At 56.1% G+C, this 20,001-nt stretch overlaps 1 protein-coding gene across 2 annotated transcripts in view; it reads left to right on the forward strand.

Moving 5' to 3' along the window:
- Positions 1 to 20,001, forward strand: part of RASGRF2 (Ras protein specific guanine nucleotide releasing factor 2) — a 98,267-nt gene that overhangs the window by 72,537 nt on the left and 5,729 nt on the right. The window contains exons 15-23 of one of the 2 annotated variants that reach the window (XM_040985981.1): positions 15 to 286; positions 3,989 to 4,132; positions 5,091 to 5,180; positions 10,621 to 10,727; positions 11,522 to 11,634; positions 16,877 to 16,937; positions 17,244 to 17,347; positions 18,282 to 18,366; positions 19,249 to 19,446. In XM_040985981.1, coding sequence (XP_040841915.1) covers positions 15 to 286; positions 3,989 to 4,132; positions 5,091 to 5,180; positions 10,621 to 10,727; positions 11,522 to 11,634; positions 16,877 to 16,937; positions 17,244 to 17,347; positions 18,282 to 18,366; positions 19,249 to 19,446 — 1,174 coding nt within the window. The remainder of the gene's footprint in view (positions 1 to 14; positions 287 to 3,988; positions 4,133 to 5,090; positions 5,181 to 10,620; positions 10,728 to 11,521; positions 11,635 to 16,876; positions 16,938 to 17,243; positions 17,348 to 18,281; positions 18,367 to 19,248; positions 19,447 to 20,001) is intronic. The other variant, XM_040985983.1, reaches the window with a different exon arrangement.

Genomic DNA, 20,001 nt, shown 5'->3' on the forward strand with positions numbered 1-20,001 from the left:
CTCCTGTGTCGTAGGTCCCTGGAGTTGTTCTTTGCCACCAGCCAGGGCAGCAGAGGGGAGCACCTGGTGGACGGCAAGTCCCCACGCCTTTGCCGCAAGTTCTCGTCCCCGCCACCGCTAGCTACGTCCAGGACGTCATCCCCCGTGAGGGCCAGGAAGCTGTCCTTGACTTCTCCCCTGAACTCCAGGATAGGGGCCTTGGACCTGACCACTTCCTCATCGTCCAGCAGCCCCACCGCCACCCACAGCCCTGCCACGTCCCCACCACCACATGCCACTGCTACCAGTAAGGTTACCCTGCCTCTTAGCGAGGTCTCTCGGGCGGGGTCTGGGCTCCCAGTACCCCTCTGGCCCCTCTTCCTCCTTCTTCTTAGCTTTCCTCCCCCACATCGTGCAGGAAGCAGAACGGACTGGTGGCTGCCCCGGCACTTGTGCCACAGGGAGCAGAGTGAGCTGTGCTCAGGCCCTTGAGGCAAAGGGCTGGCTGGGATTGGTTGCACATGGAAAGAGAGCCTTTGCAAGTATTGCTTCTGGAAGGTTCTTGCATGCTTGTAGAGGCTCAGTAACAGCACAAAGGTGGGCTGTGGCCACCCTCAAAGTCCCATCTCTCATGGCATGGTGTGGACACCTGCTGTGCTCCCAGCCCTTGCCCACTGAGGGTGGCCTAGCCTGGAGACCCTGCCAGGCACACATCTCACTGCGCTCACTGTAGCTCTTCAAAGCCTCAGGGTGACCCCATGCAGCAGCCTAGCATCAGATGGCATGAGTGAGGAGTCATTCCGTGAGGAAGGTTCATAGTGGCAGGTAACTAGGCAGCTGTAAGTGGGTGCTGGCGCCGGTGCGTCTCTCAGGGTTCTAGAGGCTCTCGGCCCCAGGCAGAGGCACACGCATCTCGGGGAGGGCCTTCTTACTGTGGTGTAGCCCAGGGTCATTGAGAAGGGAGGGGCTAACACCGTCCTCTGTAAGAACTGCACACCTGCAGGGACAAGACCCCTCCCTCTGTAGCAGCACTCACCTGAAGGAGGAGCCCCTACACTGTGGACACCATTTAGGGGTCTCTGCTTCAGTGCTCCTGTGCTGGGGACCGAGGTTCCAACACCGTGAGCCTCAGGAGCTCATTACAGCCTTGACAGAGAGAGACCAAGGTAAGTGAGAGAAAATCAGGTCAGTGTCCCGGCTCTAGACAGACCCCTCAGCGGGCACACTGGGCCAGGAGGGTTCATGGTGGCCTCAGCGGCTGGCCCCGGGGGCCTGGGCACTCGTGGCCAGGGCCAGTGCACCTGTGAGTTTCACACCCACATTAGGGAGGTGCTTTCAGGAGCTGACTTACCCAGAAGCCTCCTGGGCGCGAGCTCTTGCTTTGCAATTCCTAGTTACATGGAAATAGGGTTTCTTCTGCTCTGACTCGTAGGCAGGTGCAGGAATGTGCCTGAATGTGCCTGTAGGGCTGGGGACGCCTGAGGACCAAATCCTGTTTCAGAGAGGCTGGCCCCTTGGCCTCCTGTCCCCGCTTTCATGTTCTTGTCACCTCCTTCCCCTTCCTGCCTTAAGCCTTCACCAAGCCGTCAGCTGCCAGCCACCGTCAGCTGCCAGCCACCGTCAGCTGCAGCCACTCCCACGTACCTCTTTCCTTTTTGTTTCCTTTTCCCCTTCAATGTGTTGATTTCCCATATTCCCCTTAAAACTACTAAGATGCCCTCTCAAAGAGATGGAGGAAAAGTTACCCAAGATGTAGGGTGTGGCACCTGGGGTCTCCTGCAGCTCCCAGACCCTTCCAGGGCTTGACTCTGAGCTCAACAACCAATGGGCAAGTTAGACATGTGAACAATTGCCAGGTTCAGGTTGAAAGAGGGGAGAGACGGGCAGGGGCACCCAGGCAGAGCCTCCCAAGGGTTTGTCCTGCAGGTCTTCATCCAGGACACCCTGCAAGGGGGAGCTTGGAAGGAAGAATGGGGTTACGACAGCTCTTGGCACTTGTGGGGCTCGGTCAGGCAGGACAGTGGTCCTGGCTGTTCCTTATGCATGGTGTTGGGGAACACAGGGGATGGATACAGCTAGAATATCACAGGTGAAGACTTCAGCACAGCTACAGCCTGTGTGCCTGTGTGTGGACACCCACATGTGACAACCCTGGAGCACTTGGCAGACTCGAGTAGGAATTTTATGCATGGAGTTGCCACGTCCCACTCTTCTCCTTGGGGACAGCCCCATCATCTCTCTCTGCCTTTCACCCTCGTCTCCCTCACTGTCCCCCACCCCGTGACCTGCTGCAGCTGGCCAGCTGGAAAGTGGCAGGGCGTACTTGACCAGTCTACTTGGAAAGCGCCACCCTTGCAGTGTTTCCTGGCACCCAAACCCCCGATGACCTGGAGGGAGAGGGAGGCATAGGAAGAGTGCCTCCACGTGAATGAAGCAGTCCGTTTCCTGGGCACAAGCCTTGCAGGGCCTGGACGCTGGTCTGGACTTGTCCAGTGTGCACCAGGACCCCTGTGTAGTACCAGGGCCGGCCGGCTCATGCCCTGGGCATCACTGGAGAACATGGCAGGCAGCCTGTCTCAGAATCCACCCAGAACATTGTTCTGAGACCCTGTCTGTCCACTGCTCCAGCAGGCCAGACCACGTGCCAGGACAGTCATAGATGAGCGCCTGGCCGCCAGGGCTCCTTATGGGCTAGGTGCCTTAGTTTGCTGTCTTCCCGCCCCTGCTGGGGCCTGCCCAGCCTCTCCTGGGCAGGTTTTGCGTCCCCTCTCATTGCTAAAGGGGATCTTTCTCCTGCTGGGACGAGTGGGCGGTGACTCAGGCGGAGAGCACAAGCTCTGCTCTCCTGTTGGCACCACAGCTGCTTCCTCCGACATGAGGGAGCTATTTTGGAAACATTGAAACTCACAGCTAAGCACTGAGTCTTCGTCTGCTGCCAGCTCCGCTGGGAGGATGCCCTCGCTCGGGGCAGGCGCGTAACCAGCTCCCTTCCTCCAGCCGTTTTCTGTTTCAAAGGAATGACATCCGGGCCCCACATGGAAGGGGCAGATCACACACAGGTGTGTTAGTGGCTCTGTTTGAAATCCTTGTAGAGTTCGTCAGGACAGGGGTGATGGGATCTGGGATGGGAGTGCCCAGGGAAGTGCTCCCCTATCACAGCGGGGCAGGATCAGAGGTGGTCTGTGAGTTAAGAACAAAGCAGTAGCTAGACTGTTAGAAATTTATTTTAGCTCTTGTATAGTTTTTTTTTCTTGAAAGAATATGCATGAAATCCTAGTTTTGCTCAGTTGACACCTATAGAAAGGTCAGCAACTGTAGCTCTCGGGCCTCGGATAATGGCCGTTAAGTCTTGGGATGCCAGCTGCCCACAGGAACTCCAGGTCTCTCAAACCCCCCACTTCCTCTGGCTTCCAACCAGCCTGCAGCTTTGGCTCTGAGCTCCACGGGGGCTCTGAGGAGGTGCCCCCTGGTCTGTGCTCAGCAGCAGTAGAGCCATCAGCTATGTGCGGCCACATAGCACGTGGGATCTGGCTGATGCCATTGGGGACAGAAGCGGTGACTGAATGTCAGGCCACGTCCATTCCAGCTGCCACGGTTGGTTGGCGCACTCGTCCTGGGGAGCACCCCACGCAGATAATCAGTGAAGGCCAGCTTCCCTCCCAAACTGGTTTGTTGTCTGGAAAAACTGGACTCTCCCTGCTCAGGAAGAAAAAGCTTTCTGACAGGTGAGGGGAGCGAGGACATAGCCTAGCTATGTGACACCATGTGCTGTTGGCATTGGGCTGCGAGTCCAGCCAGCCCCCAGGGCGGTCGCCATTAGGAGTCAGTGTCCCAGGGGGCTGCCTCAGACGAAAACCCTGAAAAAAGAAACAGGAGGGAAACCTCCATCACCCATGGTGTGCTGTGTCACTCACACGCGGGACCCTGGCAGGAGGCTCCTGGCCACACGTCCTGCCAGGAGGCTGCTGAGCCCCACACCCTGGTGGTTGACATGCCCGGTGTCTTACAGCAGTGACCTCAGAGTCTACGCCAGCGGCAGCACCCGTGGAGCGGGCAGGTGCCGAGGGATCCCAGGCTACTGTGGACGCCGCAGAGCTGTCTCCATGCAGATCGCCCTCCACGCCCCGGCACCTGCGCTACCGCCAGCCTGGAGGTGAGAGCCCGGACAGCCAGGGCCTGCTTGTACCTTTGCCTTACTGTTCTGCTGTCAGGATTTGTTAACGATGAAAAGGAGGGAAATCCTGTTCCTAACGGGTCAAGCAGCAGGGCCACGTGATCAGACTGGGCTGTCCTCCGATGGATGCTGGTGGGAACATCTCAGGGCTGCCTGCCAGACGTCTAGATCCGGGTCCCCCACCACCCAGTGTGGTACATGTCAGCAGGCTCATCTGGCATACCACAACTGGGGAGGAACCTTATGAATAACACGATTTTATCTAAAACAAGGTTGGTTGTATGGGACCAATGATGGAAACTGTAAGGGTTCCCCCAGAGTTTTTCCTGGAGCACAGCCAGTGTTCTCTGTGGGAGTAACAAGACACCAGAGGAGGGGTCGATCCTCTGATCCTCTGATGTCCTGCCTGTTTTTCCTGCTGGGAAGATACGCTGCAGTCCGCAGAGCTGCTTGAAGGTCTCCAAGTTTCCTGTCTCCCCTCTAGCCGGATATTGCACGTTGAAAGATGACACACAGTTAGGAAGCCAGAGGCCCCTTGCAACCCACACCCCGGGTGGGACGTTGTCGCCCATGAGGGAAGCACGGCCCACAGGAGTCACTCGTAGCCACTCACAGGAGGCCTGGGCTGCAATCTCATGGGGTCATCCTGGGTGGCTGTTAGCCCCGGCACTGTCATGCTCTGGGACTCTTAGAGGGCCCCAGCCTGGGAGGCTCTGGGACTATAGGCGCTAGGCCTTGTCCAGCCACCGGAACACAGGACAGACTCTCCTGAGTTCACAGTCCCCTGCAAGTGTTTGGGACCAAAGTTTGCCAAGACCAGACTTAAAGGCTGACCACATTCTGACCTTTGCCTTGTGCAGGAATAAAAGTGAGACTGTTCACTGCAGAACACAATCCATGTGCCTCACCATTCCCTCTCTTTCTTTTTAAATGACAGGTCAGACCGCCGACAACACCTACTGCTCTGTGTCGCCGGCCTCGGCCTTTGCCATTGCCACCGCTGCCGCAGGACATGGAAGCCCACCAGGTGAGAGGAGAGGTCAGGCCAGTCAGACATGGGGTGAGCACCTTGACCTCCGGAGTCCAGACTCCTTGCTGAGAAAGCTAGTTCCCAGCTGCTGCCTGCGCTGGGCCCTGGTGCATGGGGAGGAGAACTCCCCGTTGGATCAGCACCTTTACCAGTCTTGCCCTGTGCAACAGCACAGGAGATGCTGAGGGACGTGGCACTGAGGGACATGGCACCAAGGGACATGGCACGGATGGATGCTGAGGGACGTGGCTCTGAGGGACGTGGCTCTGAGGAACGTGGTGCCAAGGGTCATGGCATTGAGGGACGTGGTGCCGAGGGTCGTGGCATTGAGGGATGCTGAGGGACATGGTGCCGAGGGTCATGGCATTGAGGGATGCTGAGGGACGTGGCTCTGAGGGTCGTGGCATTGAGGGACGTGGTGCTGAGGGGAATGAGCCGGGCTCAGAGAGGCAGGTGCTGTGTGGACTCACAGGTGGGACCTGTGAAGGCTGAATTCAGAGATGCAGGGAAGGGAGAGAAAGAGGGAGAGATCTTCCATCTACCACAGTGATGGGGCCTGGGCCAGGCTGAAGCCTGGAGCCAGGAACTCTAGTGGATTTGACACAGGGATGCCAGAGGCCCAGCACTTGTACGACCCTCTGCTGTTTTCCCAAGTGTGTCAGCATGGAGCTGGATTGGAAGCAGAGTGGCTAGGACTCAAACCTACCCTGCTTGGGTTTCACCAGTACTGCACTGCCTTGGCCCCGTGGTACTTGATGTCTGAAGCAGTCAGTGGTGAGGCAGGAGGAGGAGGAGCGTTACAGGTCCGGTGCTTAGCCGTGTGTTAGGAGCACCTGGACGCCGCACCCATCTCCAGCTGCCTGTGTGCCCGTGGCGAGGCAGCAGTGATGGGGTCAGTGACCAGGTCCCCGCTGCCCACATGGGACATGCACGTTGAGTTCCTAGTCTACTGGCTTTGGTCTATCCCAGCCATGATGACTGTGGGCACTTGGGAAGCGAAGCAGCAGATGTGACCTGTCTCTTTGCATCCGATCTCTCTCTCTCTCTGCCTCATGAATAAACTTTAAAATGCTTTTAATGTGTAAAGCAATTAAGAGAGGGTCCCCAGGACCTGTGACTAACCCGTCCTCTGCCTTCCGTACGGAGAGCTTAACTGGGACTGGGTCCCCCACTAGAACATTTCTTCTGGGTGGTCTGGTGGCACTGGAACTCTGCCCTCGCATGCTCCCATAGTCCTCCCTGCGAGAAGTGGCTCTTGGCCCGTTCCCTGGGTGTAGCCTCTGCCCTCTAACCTCACTTCCGATGAAGGACACAAGAAGCAATGACCACGTGAGACCGGAGCCCGGGTTGTCAGAGGCTCGGTGTCACTTCTTGGTCAGGCGAGGGGAAGCAGCTGCCATGTGTGAGCAGGAACCTTGAGGCGGGAAAGCCAGCGGGACAGCACCTGCCCATAGCCCTGTGCATGTGTGCGTGTGTGCTCCTCTGTGTGCGTGCTGGGATGTGGGCTCACAGGGCACCCGGCGGAGCCTCCCAGTTCCTCTCCTGGAGAAATGTTTGTTGTCTGAGGTCTCCACGTGCTGAGGGGCTCTGATGCAGCACTAACAGGTGCAGGTGTCTCATAGTAGCCAGCAAACTCAGACAGAAGCATCAGGTTGAATTTAGGGAGCAGCTTTTCATTTTAGAAGTCAGTCTGGATTCAGCCCCAGGCATGTGGTCTACTACACATTTTGGAACTTGTAGAAGGTGTTTCTGAAGCCAACATGTCGCTCCAAGGTCCCTGAACAGTCACTAGCAACGCTCTGAATTGAATAGAGTCATTTTTCTGCCACTCCAGGGCTGAGAACGGATAGCTTTTCACGCAGCTGTTGCTTAGCAATAGGAAGAGACCTAGCAGTTGTGCTTGCCTCTGCAAACCGAGCAAGCAGAGCCTCGGTGCATCCTATTGTGTCAGCCCTGGAGTCTTCATCTTTGATCGCACTTTTTGGTAGTTGAAGCTGGTTCATAGGCACCTCGGGCCCCCCCTGGTGGTGGGACTAGTGTAATGACCACATAAAAGTCTATCAAGTCTGGGAAGGGAGAGTTAGTTGGTTAGGGTTGTCTAAGTCTGGGTCTCTTGAAGGATTGTGACTCCCAGTAAGCTGTACCTACTGGCTGCCCCTCCACTCACTTCCAGAACCTGCCCTGGTGTGCTTGTTGCTGCAACTCCTGCTCAGATGATTCCCATAGACCAGAGCAGAGTGGAAATAAATGCACATCCCACGGCCCATGCGGCGTTCTCTGTCCTCCTGACACACCCATATGTACACATAGGTGTGTGAGGGAGTGTGTGGGTGTGCATTGGTGTGTGCACATGAGTGTGCACTTAGGGGGGCCTGTGTTGGCATGAGTATACGTGTATGTGCACGTGTACAGAGTGGGCCCGTGTTGGTGTGTGGGCACAAGTGGGTGTGTATGCATGGGTGTGCCTGTGTGGGTGTGCACAAGCAAACTAATACATTCATACTGCATCACCAACTGACCGGCATTTGGGCAATAATTTACAAAACAACTAGATTGTGCATTACCCTGGGGTCCTGTGGGAGGAGGTGATTTCCAAGCACAACAGAGACCCTGGCGACCCCTTTGTTAAAAAGAGCATGGTCTACAGCAGTTTCCCCACAGTGGGCCCGGGCCAGAGGATACAGAGCCACCAGGTAGGAGACCCTCCTGCTGGGACTCCGTGGACAGGGGCAATGTCTGAAACACGTGGTGCAGACATTCTTGACGGACTGTATGTAGGACGTGGTGGAGACAGATGACAAACTGAGCCTGAGGCCGTGAGAGACCAAGTTAATCATGAGGCAGTGACCTCAGTTCACAATTAGCTAAGTGTCGCAGGAAGATCCTGCGAGTGGGCACCTAAGTAAGCAGAGCGGAGCCTGAGCAGCCCCTGCCCGTGGGGGGCACCGCCTGCACCTGCCCCAGTGTACTTGCACCGGTGCAGAGGGTCTGATGCAGCCCCCTGGCTCTGTCGCACGCACAGCAGCAGGCGGCGTCTGCCTTCCTTCCGCCTGGAACCCAGGTGCTACTAAAGTTTCTGGGTCATGGGGATGTTGATGTCTTAATGAAAAGAAGGCTAGGCTCACACCTTCCATCCCAAGAGTGCCACATACCTCCAGGACAAGCTGTGGTCCCTGGCCTGGGTTCCAGCCCCAGCTGTAACCACAGTGGGTTGTAGAGCCCTGTGTTGGGCTCTTCCAGATGGCAGTTTCTTTACTACCACAAAGGCATGCAACTCCTGTCCACTCCGTGTCACCTGCCACGCTCAGCTGTGGGGCTCTCTTGCCCATGGGTCCCTGGATATGTCCTGGGGTGAGGCCCTGGCTCCTCTGGGGCGCCTCTGCTGTGGAGACTGACTCGCCTGGGCAAATTCTCGCAGGACTCATCTTTTTTTTTTTAAGATTTATTTATTTTTATTGGAATGTCAGATTTACAGAGAAGGAGAGACAGAAAGATCTTCCATCCACTTATTCATTCCTCAAGTGGCCACAGTGGCCAGAGGTGGAGCTGAGCTGATCCAAAGCCAGGAGCTTCTTCCCAGGTCACCCACGTGGATGCAGGGTCCCAAGGCTCTGGGCCGTTCTCTATTGCTTATCCCTCCCCCTCTCTTCCCTCCTCCCTCCCTGTCTCTCTCTTTTTCTCTTCCCTTCTCCATCTCTGGCTCTCCCTCTCCCCCTCCTCCATCTCTCTCTCTCTCTCTCCCTCTCCCTCACCTTTCTGTAAGTCTGCCTGTCAGATAGTCTTTTTGCTTTGAAAGAGGACGCTCCACTCTTTACGGAAGACATAAACACGTCTCCAGTATGTGTAAGTCATAAAACGTGTCTCAGTAGGTTTTAACAGTGGAATTACAAATGGTGTCTTAGTAATGGCAACTGAAACAACTTTAGGAAACCTAACAGCGGGAGGCAGTGAGAACATGGAGAGGCCCGGCCCCTCCTGGGGTGCTGGCGGGGACACGGTGACAGCACCACCTGGAAGGTCATCTCGGGGTCTCCCACCTCTTTCCACCTCTGCCCTGGGGCCCTGCAGCGTAAGAGCAAGGCCCCTCATGAGTGAACAGACGTGGATGCAGTCCAGTCTAACGCTGCTTACAAAAGCAGGCAGCCAGCAGCCACCTGACGTCTGCGCCGAGAAAAGCCAAGGGCAAAGACCACATCCGTGGGATCCCCTTGTGTGAGGTACACCAAAAGGCAAACCCTGCAGACACACACAGCGGGAGCGTGCACACCTGCGCGTTTGGGGTGGGGGATGTCACTGACATGTGGGGGCTGCAAGGCCTGTGTGGGCTACATGTCAGTGGATTCAGCAATTCACGGGCGACTCTCGTGGCATGTGGCCTCCCCCATGGCCTGTTAGAAGTGACGTGCACTTGGACCTACACGCACACCTGCTGCTCCCCTGGCTGAGCCGTTTGATGCCTGTCACTGTTCTCAGCCCTTTGCTCTTCAGTGGAAAGCCGACTGCTGGTGACCCGAGTGTCTGAGTGAAGAGCCAGGCTAGGAGAGAGTTCTGAGCATCTGGGAACGTCACACTCCCTGCCATACCCCGTGGTGTGGAAGTTGACAGGAGTCGTGTGTCCTGTTGGAACCTTTGCCAGCTGCGTGGAGAGCCCCTTCAGTGCCCAAGCTCTGCCTGCAGGTGGCAGGGCCCGGGGCTTTGGGGCCAGATGAGAACAGAGTGCTTCCGTGTGTGTGTGTGTGTGTGTGTGTGTGTGTGTGTGTTTTGTGCGCTCCATCTACAAAGCACTCTTCAGGCACCCGGCCTAGAGCAGGGCAGTTCAGTTATCAGAGGCTTAGGACTTTGGCCCTGCTCTGTAAGGTTCAGTGATGCTAAGAGCCTGTGTGTGTCCAAGATCCACCGTGGTCCCAGCACTCACAGCAGCAATCTGAGCTTACTTTACATTCAAGCCGTGTTCCTGTCAGGACCGGCGCCCGTGGCCTGCTGCATCTTAGCAGGACAGTGAGTTAGCAGACGTCTCTCTTCTGTACGATGCTGCCCGCCGGGACGTGGATGCACTGTAAATGATGTGTGAGCAGGGGCCAAACCCTGGGCTCATCCGTCTGCAGATCCTGGCAGCAGCGTCGGTGGGACAAGCAGGTGTGTTAACATTCTTCTGCCTTCTGTTAACGAGAAGACTCAAATGGCAGCTTTCACTCTAACCCATAACCTTTAGTAAGCCTGTGACTTTAGCGTGATGTCCTGCAACTGCACCTGCCACAGACGGGATTGGCTCACTGATAATGATGTCACAGGGAAGCAGAAGTCGCAGCAGTCCTAAGCCACACACTCTCCTGCCAAGAGGGTGGCTTGCGGGTTTCATTAGCAGATGCCCCAGAGTCCCTGGCCTCTCTTAGGTCCCTGAGGCTGGCGACAACACGTGCGTTTCTCTTCCCCTAAGGGTTTAACAACACCGAGAGGACGTGCGACAAGGAGTTCATCATCCGGAGAACGGCCACCAACAGGGTCCTGAACGTCCTCCGTCACTGGGTCTCGAAGCACGCACAGGTAAACAGGGGCCTCACCAGGACGCTCAGGGGTCACCTCTGACATCATTGTACGACAGCATTCCCCGCCCAACTCCTTCTCTGAATCTGCAACCTGGAGGGGGAAGGGGGTGCGGACAGACACAGGTGTGCTGCCAACACCCACGGTGCCGGGTGCACATGTGGTTGAAGGACAGGCTCCCAGTGCCCTCCACATCCCCGGGCAGGAGCGTTCACCATGCCTGGGCCATCTGAGGTGAACAGCAGGCATCCCTGAGGTAGACAACACATGGCCCTGCGACACGGGGGCCTTTGCCCTTGCAGGTCTGCTGCTGTCCGCCTGGTGTGGGAAACCGAGCCAGCTCCCTGGCCTGTGTGTCCCGGGCGCAGACAATGCCCTCAGCCCCAGCTGGCTGGCTCCCTGCCAGGGAGGTCAGGGGGTGAGAGTGGGCAGTGGCGGGCTCAGCTCTGGGGCCACGAGCCCTGTGAATCGTGGGCAAGCTGGGGAGTGTCACACCTGCTAAGCATGAGACAAGGCGGGGGCGGGTGGCCTGTCTGGATGGCACTCCCAGGGGTGGCCTGCTCTGCCACACATCCTCGGCCGTGACAGCCCAGTCCAGCGGGGTCACCACGGGGGCAGGCTCCCGAGGTCTCAGAGACAGCAGAATTTACTAATTGGGAAAGTGGGAATTGAGTCTCATCGCCCATGAACCAGTGAAACTCTTCAACACTCATTAAAAACCAAAGCCAGTGGAGAGAGCTCGCTGCGGCAGCAGCCCCTACCTGAGCCTGAGAAGGGGTCACGTGATTTCCTAGGATTTTGAGCTCAACAATGAACTGAAGATGAACGTGCTGAACTTACTGGAAGAAGTTCTGCGGGACCCAGACCTCCTTCCTCAGGAAAGGAAAGCCACGGCCAACATCCTGAGGTGAGGGCGGCGAGGGGCGTGGCGCTCTGGGCAGCTGGCTGGCTCCCCTGCAGGTGCAGCTGGTGCCAAAGAGGCTGCCCGCTGTGACCCAGGGCTGTGCACCTCTCCCGGAGAGGGACTTCGCAGTCTCTCCAACTGCTCCTGCTGGCTCGAGACTGCGGTTCCTTCCTCTTCCTCCTCCTCCTCTTCAAAATTTGTAAAACATTTATTTATTTATTTTTATTTGAAAGGCAGGGTTAGAACAGAGAGAGATCCTCCATCTGCTGGCTTACTCCCCAAATGACTGCAGCTGCTGGAGCAGAGCTGGCCTTCTGGGTCACCCTCGTGGATGCAGGGCCCAGGCACTGGCACCTTCTGTGCTGCTTTCCCAGGCCACGGGCAGAGAGCTGTGTGGGAAGTGGAGCAGCAGCCAGGACTTGAACCGTGGCCTTGTGGCATGCCAGCACTGCCGACGGAAGCTTAATCCTTGAGCCACAGAGCTGGCCTCAGATCAGTTTAGGGTTTGGGATGGTGCAGGAGGTGTCCCCACACTGCTGTCTGGTGCAGACCGGAAGTGTGCATGGACCTGCTGTCACAGCGGGCAGCCACGCGGGGTCAGCCTTCCTCTGAGCAGCTTCTGCGGGCAGGCCAGTTTCTTTCTAGTCCCTGCTAGGTGACTGAGCCATGGGGGGCTTCGCACAGCGTCCTGTGCCTCAGGGCTGCTGCTTCCACCGCCCTCCGGGCCAGGGCTGCCGGGACTGCTGGGACTGCTCCTCTGCCTTCCGGTCTGCAGCAAGCCCTGGGAATGATCCTTTTGTTTCTGGCCACACTGTGGGAAGGAGTGTGGTTCCAGAAGTTTCACTTCAAGGCAGCACACAAACCTGAGTGGTGCTGCTCTTGGCATTCATTAAATTGTTTCCTTTCTTTCTCTCTCTTAGAGATTGATTGATTGATGGATGGATGGATGGATGGATGGAATAATTGGAAATACAATTTGACAGAGAGGAGAGACAGAAAAATCTTCCATTCTCTGATTCACTCCCCAAATGGCTGCATGGCCAGAACTGAGCTGATCAGGAGCCAGGAGCCTCCTCTGGTCTCCCATGCAGGTGCAGAGTCCCAGGTCACAAGCAGGGAGCTTGATGGGAAGTAGAGCAGCCAGGACACAAACAGTGCCCATATGGGATGCCAGCTTTTACAGGGGAAAATTAGCCAATCGAGCCATGGCACTAGAGCCTCCTGCTCCGTTCTCTTACACTGGATTTGTTTTATTTATCTTTAAAATAATTTAAATTAATTTTTAGTAACATGAAAATTGTGTACATTGGTGGAGTACCACATGATGTTTTGATGCTTGTGTAATGTCTAGCCAGGGTTAGCATTTACCATTTCTGTATGGTGTATGGTGTAAGCCTATCTTAAGGGCTTTTTAATAGAGAAATACACAACACATTGTATCATTGTCTGTAGTCCTCTGCTGTGCCATAGGACCTCAGAAGTCCCGCCTCTAGTGGGCGACAACTCTGCCCCCATCTCGGGCACGCCCGGCCTCCGATCCTCCCTAGGGTATTTCTGCATCTCTGAGATCACTTTTCTCTAAATACAAACATGAGGTCATGCACTAGACATCTTTTTGTGTCTGGCTTATTTCACTTAACATGATGGCCTCCGGTCCCGGCCACGTTGCTGCAAATGGCGAGAGGCCGTCCTCTTTAAAGTGCTGCCCGGCCTGTGTCTGGTCTGCACTGCCTCTGGCTGCTCCTGGCTGGGCGGGCACCCGGGTGGCGTCCTTCTGGGGCTGCTGGGGACAGCACTGCAGTCACGGGGCACTGCGCACGTCTCTCCAGCAGGCCGGCCTCCTTTCCTTTGGATCCCGTGGGCTTGCAGGACCACGTGGTAGTCCTGTTCCGTTTTTGGAGGAAGAGCTGTGCTGGTTTGCACCCGCAGCCTGCGTGGAAGAAGGCAGTCTCACTGGAGTGAGCTCATCTCTCGTTCAGCTTTGGGTTTCCTTGGTGATTAGCAATGTTGAGCATTTTCTTATGGACCTGCTGGCCGTTTGGATGTCTTCCTTTGGGAACTGTCTCTTTGGAGCTGTTGTCCGTTTTTAATTGGGCCAGTGAGGTTTATCCTAGTGAGCTGAGCTCTTTGTGCATCCTGGTTATTAACCCCTAGTCACACAGATAGCTTGTACACATCCCCTCCCCTCCATGTGCTGCCTCTCTGTGGAGTATTTCCTTTGCCCTGCAGAAGCTTTTCAGTTTGATGAACTCCCATCTGTCTATTTGCCTTTTACTTCCTGTACTTCTGGGGTCTGAGCCAAAAGAAAAAAGAAAGTCTTTGCCAGTGACCATGTGTGGAAGCCTCTTCCGTGCTTTCCTCCAGTAGTTTCAGAGTTCTTACGTTTCAGGTCTTTGAGTTGATTTGTGTACTTGATGAGATGGGGATTTAGTTTCATTCTTGTGCATGTAGATCTCTGTCTTTCCCAGCACTGTGTGTGAAAGGCCTGACTCCCGTGTGTGTCCTTGACCCTTTGTTCAGGAGCACTGGCCTGTGCACCTGCAGGCTTGCTCCCGGATCTCCGCCACATCCCGTTGGTGTCGATTGTAACGACTGAAGCCGTGTGATGTGATGGAGGAGGGACAGTGAAGGCGGGCACACAGCTGCCCACTGGCCCCGCCCTCCCCGCCGTGACCAGTCCCCCCGCCGTGGTCAGGGCGCGAGCCAGGAGTCCCCGTCGGGTGACGAAGGCCGGGGGCTGGCGTCAGTGCTGTGGGGCTCTGTGAGCAGGGAGCTGTGGTCAGGAGTGAGAGACACTGGACCACGGGGCAGTGCGGCCCTGTTCCTGCCCCTCTAAGATGTCTTCGAGTCAGGCGGGGCGGTGCCTCCCGCCTCCTTCCCCAGCCACATCGGGGTGTCTTACAGATTTTTAGTCACATTTTTTCTGGTTCTGTGAAAAGTTTCATTGGCATTTTGGTAGAATTTCTATTGCTTTGAAAACCTCCAGGGTATGTTCCTTCTAGAAACACAGGGGTCTCTCCTTCACTGCATCCTCCTCTGTTCCTTGTGTGTGACTTATTTCATTACAGTGCATTGCTTTTATGCCTAGTTTGTGCAAAGGGTTTTTTTCTTTTAATTGTGAGAGATATTGGATTTTACAAAATATGTTTTCTGCATCTCTGAGATGATCTTGGGATTTTTTTTTTTTTTATTGGAAAGGTGGATATACAGAGAGGAGAGACAGAGAGGAAGATCTTCCGTCCGATGATTCACTCCCCAAGTGAGCGCAACGGCCGATGCCATACCGGTCCAAAGCCAGGAGCCTCTTCCGGGTCCCCCACGCGGGCGCAGGGTCCCAAAGCTTTGGGCCGTCCTCGACTGCTTTCCCGGGCCACAGGCAGGGAGCTGGAAGGGAAGTGGGGCTGCCGGGATAGAACCAGCGCCCATAAGGGATCCTGGGCGTGCAAGGCGAGGACCTTAACCACTGCGCCACCGCGCCGGGCCCGATCTTGGGATTTTTTAAAAAGATTTATTTTTATTGGAAAATCAGATATACAGAGAGAAGGGGAGATAGGAAAATATGTCCACTGGTTTATTCCCCAGTGGCTGCAACAGCCAGAGCTGAGCCAGTCTGAAGCCAGGAGCCTCTTCTGGATCTCCCACACGGATGCAGGGTCCCAAGGCTTTGGGCCGTCCTCAACTGCAGGCCGTAGGCAGGGAGCTGGATGAGAAGCAGGAAGGCCAGGACATGAACTGGTGCCCATATGGAAATCCAGCACATGCAAGATGAGGACTTAACCACCAGGCTACTGCGCCAGACCCAGTCTTGGGATTTTTTTTGTTCTTTCTGTTGATGTGACTGATATGTGTTAATTTGCATGTGCTGAGCCATGCTTGCATTTCTGGAATGACCCCCACTTGATTGTAGTGAACAATCTGCAAGCTGTACTGTTGGATTTTATCTTACATTATATTATGTTGAGGACTCTACATCTGTGTCCATCGAGGATACTGGCCTGTGCCTCTCGTTGTGTTGCCATTACCGCGTCCCTATCTGGTTTTGGTTTGAAAATAATCCTGGCCTCACAGAGTGAATTGGAAAGATTTCCCTTCTATTTCTTGGAATGATTTAAGGAGAATTTCTTTAAATGTTGGGTGAAATTCCACAGCGCTGCTGGCTCTGGACTTCCCTCCTGGGAGACTACTGAGTTGCTGTTCCCGTAAGTGCCTGGGCGCTGTGCTGCTTCAGTCTTGGGAAGGTGTGTCTGCGAGAGGATTTGTCCATTTCTTCTGAGTTCTAAGTTTGTTACCATTAAATTGTTCATAGAAATCTCTAACAACCCCCTGCATTCTGTGATGTCAGTTGTATTTTTTTCCTAATCTTTGTATTCAAAACATTGATACTTAAAAATCATGTTTTAGGGGCAGCATGACATCCTAGTGGCTAAAACCTTGCATGCACCAGGATCCCATATGGGCACCGGTTCGTATCCTGGCAGCCCCGCTTCCCATCCAGCTCCCTGCCTGTGGCCTGGGAAAGCAGTCAGGGCGGCCCAAGGCCTGGGGACCCTGCACCCGCGTGGGAGACTTGAAAGAGGCTCCTGGGTTCGGATTGGCGCGGCTCCAGCCATTGTGGCCACTTGGGGAATAAACCAGCAGATGCAAGGTTTTTCTCTCTGTCTCTCATTTCTCTGTCTCTCCTTCTCTCTTCTTTTCAATAAAATAAACAAATCTTTTTTTTTTAAAGATTTATTTTTATTATTTTTTCATTGGAAAGGCGGATATACAGAGAGGAGAGAGAGAGAGGAAGATCTTCTGTCCGATGATTCACTCCCCAAGTGAGCGCAATGGGCCGATACTATGCCGATCCAAAGCCAGGAGCCTCTTGTGGGTCTCCCACGCGGGTGCAGGCTCCCAAAGCTTTGGGCTTTTTTAAGAATCATACTCCAAGTTTCTCCCCTCATCCTGGACTGGGAAAAGCCCGTCAGGACCCGCCAGCAGGGGGCGTCTTGCTGAGGGTCACGTCACACTGGAAGTGACCTCAGAAGGCACTCACTGCGGGGGGCACTTAGGACAACCTGTTGACTATGCCAGGTCCTTCCGGTTCCCTCTGCTGCAGCGACCTGAGAGTCGGATTCACTTAGCAGACAGATCGGCTCGTTCTAGCAGCACGGCACCGTGTTGTGCGGGTCACCCTGGCAGCTGGCTTCGCTTCCAGAATGAATGTCTCTTCTGTTCAAAGCAGGTTTGCTCTGCTTCTTCCCAGGGCTCTTTCCCAAGATGATCAAGATGACATCCACCTGAAACTAGAGGATATAGTCCAGACAGTAAGTTCAGCCACGCAGCGGCACGCCAGCCACACGGGGTGTGCGTGGGCTGGGGCACAGGGATGGCTGGGTCCTGTGTGTCTGCAGCTCTGAGAGCCGAGCCCCGCCTGCCTGGGGCTTGAGCAGTTGCTCTGCAATGGGAATGCTGGTGAGCAGATCTTGGTGTTCCATTGCCTCCTGCACAGCTGCAGTCTCGCGGCAGGGTTGTCCCTGGCATCCCTGGGGACTGCTGTGTGCCTCCCCATCCTGAAGCAGGGTGATGGGGGCCGTGTTCCAGCATCTCACACCCTCCCCTGTCTCTCACAGATGGACGCTCCGAAGGCCGAGTGCTTCGAGACCCTGTCAGCCATGGAGCTGGCAGAGCAGATCACCCTCCTGGACCACGTTGTCTTCAGAAGCATCCCCTACGAGTGAGTGCCTGACGTGGCTGCCACCCCTCGGGCTGCAGAGTGCATGTGTGCACCTGTGGGCACAGAGCTCCTGAGGTGGATGACTTGCACAGGCGCTCCCGTGGAATGCCTGCTTCACACAGACCGATTTATCCCACTGCATCTTGGCACTGGTCCGTGGAGATGCTGCAATGAGAGGCCCAGATGGTCCCGAGTGGTCCAGAAGCACACTTTGGGGAACAGCACTCCGGGGTAGACAGTAAATCCTGTGTGAGAATTCCTCCCCTAGCCCCGTGCACCGACAGGAACCCGCCACGAAGCTCTGTGGCCAGGCTGTTGCCCGCAGCCTGGGCCTGTCCTTGTGTGCGGAGCTAGGGAGGCCCCTATGCCCCCTTCCAGCTGACCCACTCGGGAGCTCCATGAGCACACGCCCGTCAGGACACAAAGCAGGTGCTGGCGTGTATCTGGTGAACCATAGCTCAGCTGGCATGAGCGAATGCAGGGGCAGACACCACCGTGGATCACGGTCACTGCCCTCAGTGCAGGTGGGGGTCTCATGACTTCTGTGAAGCGGGGACTTGTATGACTCCTAGGGTCTGGGTCTCCTTCTGGAAGTGTGGGGGGCGGGAGGCAGCAGTCAGAGCTTCTGCCATGGCACACTCTGTCTCCAGGACGCTTCTGTGGGTTGGTGCTTTTCAAATTTGGAACGCTTTGGTGAGCTTCCAATCAGGGTGCAGTTCCAAGCATTAGTCAGAGAAGACAGGAAACTGTAAACTTGTCGCTTTGGATGCCGAATGGTGAGATGCCAGCTATGTGCTGCCCCTGGCAGCCGTCAGGGTAGCAACAAGTGTCGGGCAGCATTCCAGGAGAGCCCGAATTTAACATGTCTGGCCCTCGGGATAATATCCACTTTTCACAAACTTACTGGGGCTTCTGTTTCGCTGGGAACTTGCAGAGAGTTCCTCGGACAGGGCTGGATGAAGCCGGATAAGAACGAGAGGACCCCCTGCATCGTGAGGACCAGCCAGCACTTCAACGAGGTGAGTCGTCCTGACTGATGCATTCAGGATCCGTTGACTTGCTGAGAGGCGGAGTTAGTGAGCCAGACGCACTCTTCCACCCCCTGGTTCACACGCCCCAAGAGGCAGCAGAGGCCAGGGCTGGGCCAGGCCCAAGCTAGGAGCCAGGAACTCCAGGCTGGTCTCCCACACGGGTGGGAGTGACCCAGGAATGTGGTCCATCTTCTGCTGTTTTCCTGGGCACATTAGGGGGGGCGCCAGACGGGAAGTGGAACAGTCAGGACTGGAACTGGTGCCAGCATCTCGGATGGTGTCTTAACGTGCAATGCAGCGCCAGCCCCTGGCCAGAGGAGAGAGCGACCCCCATCTGGTCGGTCCTCGACACGGATACGTTGCTGGCATTGTCATCACTGTGGTCCTCAAGATCCCACGGCCATGAGTCCACGAGTTTTAGTGGAAGGTACAGCACGTGGCCCTGGTGGTGGTGACGGTGTGCAGCAGCCCAGCGTAGCAGGGACCTCCAGGGTGTGGTCCGCCGTGGCTGTGGTCCACGAACCAGCCACCACGTCTCGGTCCACTGCCCATGTCTTTAATCCTGTTTTGAAGGTCCCCCCTGGGAGGCCGAGTCCGTCAGGGTCAGGCGTGGATTTGCCGCTCTGTGCCCAGCCCCTAACAGAACCTCAGTCATTAAGGGCAGGACCATCATCCAGGTCACCTAGGAGCAGCCATCCTCCCCCACCACGCTGGACTCCAGGTGGCCCTCTCTTGCTGTGCCAGCCCGCAGCCCGTTCGGGAAGCTGCTGTGTGGTGCTGTGGTCGCCCTGAGAGGCCTGCAGGCGCACCGCAGTCACTGAAGGCGTGGCGCCGCTCCTCAGACGCCTGCTGTGCCTTGTGTTTTCCCAGATGAGCAACCTGGTGGCCTCCCAGATCATGAATTACGCCGACGTCAGCTCGCGCGCCAACGCCATTGAGAAGTGGGTGGCGGTGGCCGACATTTGCCGCTGCCTGCGCAACTACAACGGGGTGCTGGAGATCAGCTCCGCCTTGAACAGGAGCGCCATCTTCAGGCTGAAGAAAACCTGGGCCAAGGTGTCCAAGCAGGTGCGTGAGCGCCTGGCCTGCTGCTGGGGCTCCCCGGGCCGAGGGGTGGGCAACACCAGCATGCGAACCAGCATCCCCACGCCAGGGAAACGGGCGGCCCGGCCAAGCCGTGCGACCTCACCGCTCAGCTGGTCCCTCTCCTGTGCGTTTCCAGAACTTTGCAGGAGCATTGCTGGAAATGTGGGCGAGGCGTGAGGTTCCCCTAGCACCCATGCTTCCTCCCCAGGGTCAGGGCCAAACGGAGGGCTCCTGTCACCTCTTCTGCCTCCTGCGTCAGTGTCACCTCTGGCCTTTGTGTTGTAGACTTGACGTTTGGGGGCAGTGCGTTGGATGTACAGAAGTAGAACTGTGATTGTTCTATCATGGAACCCGGCTTGCCACGTTCCGTCGTTTCCATTGCATCCTTTTTCTTTATTTATGTGAAGGAGTTACTGAGAGAGGTGGGGAGACAGGGCTTCCATCCGCTGAGTCACTCTCCAAAAGGCAGCGACTCCGGGCAGGGCCAGGGGGCAGGCAGGAGCACCTCCCAGGCCTCCCACATGGAGTCAGCGCCTT

This window comes from Ochotona curzoniae, unplaced genomic scaffold, assembly GCF_017591425.1.
Source record: "Ochotona curzoniae isolate NIBS_2020 unplaced genomic scaffold, NIBS_Ocur_1.0 contig_4501, whole genome shotgun sequence".
In the NCBI taxonomy this organism is placed as follows: Eukaryota; Metazoa; Chordata; class Mammalia; order Lagomorpha; family Ochotonidae; genus Ochotona; species Ochotona curzoniae.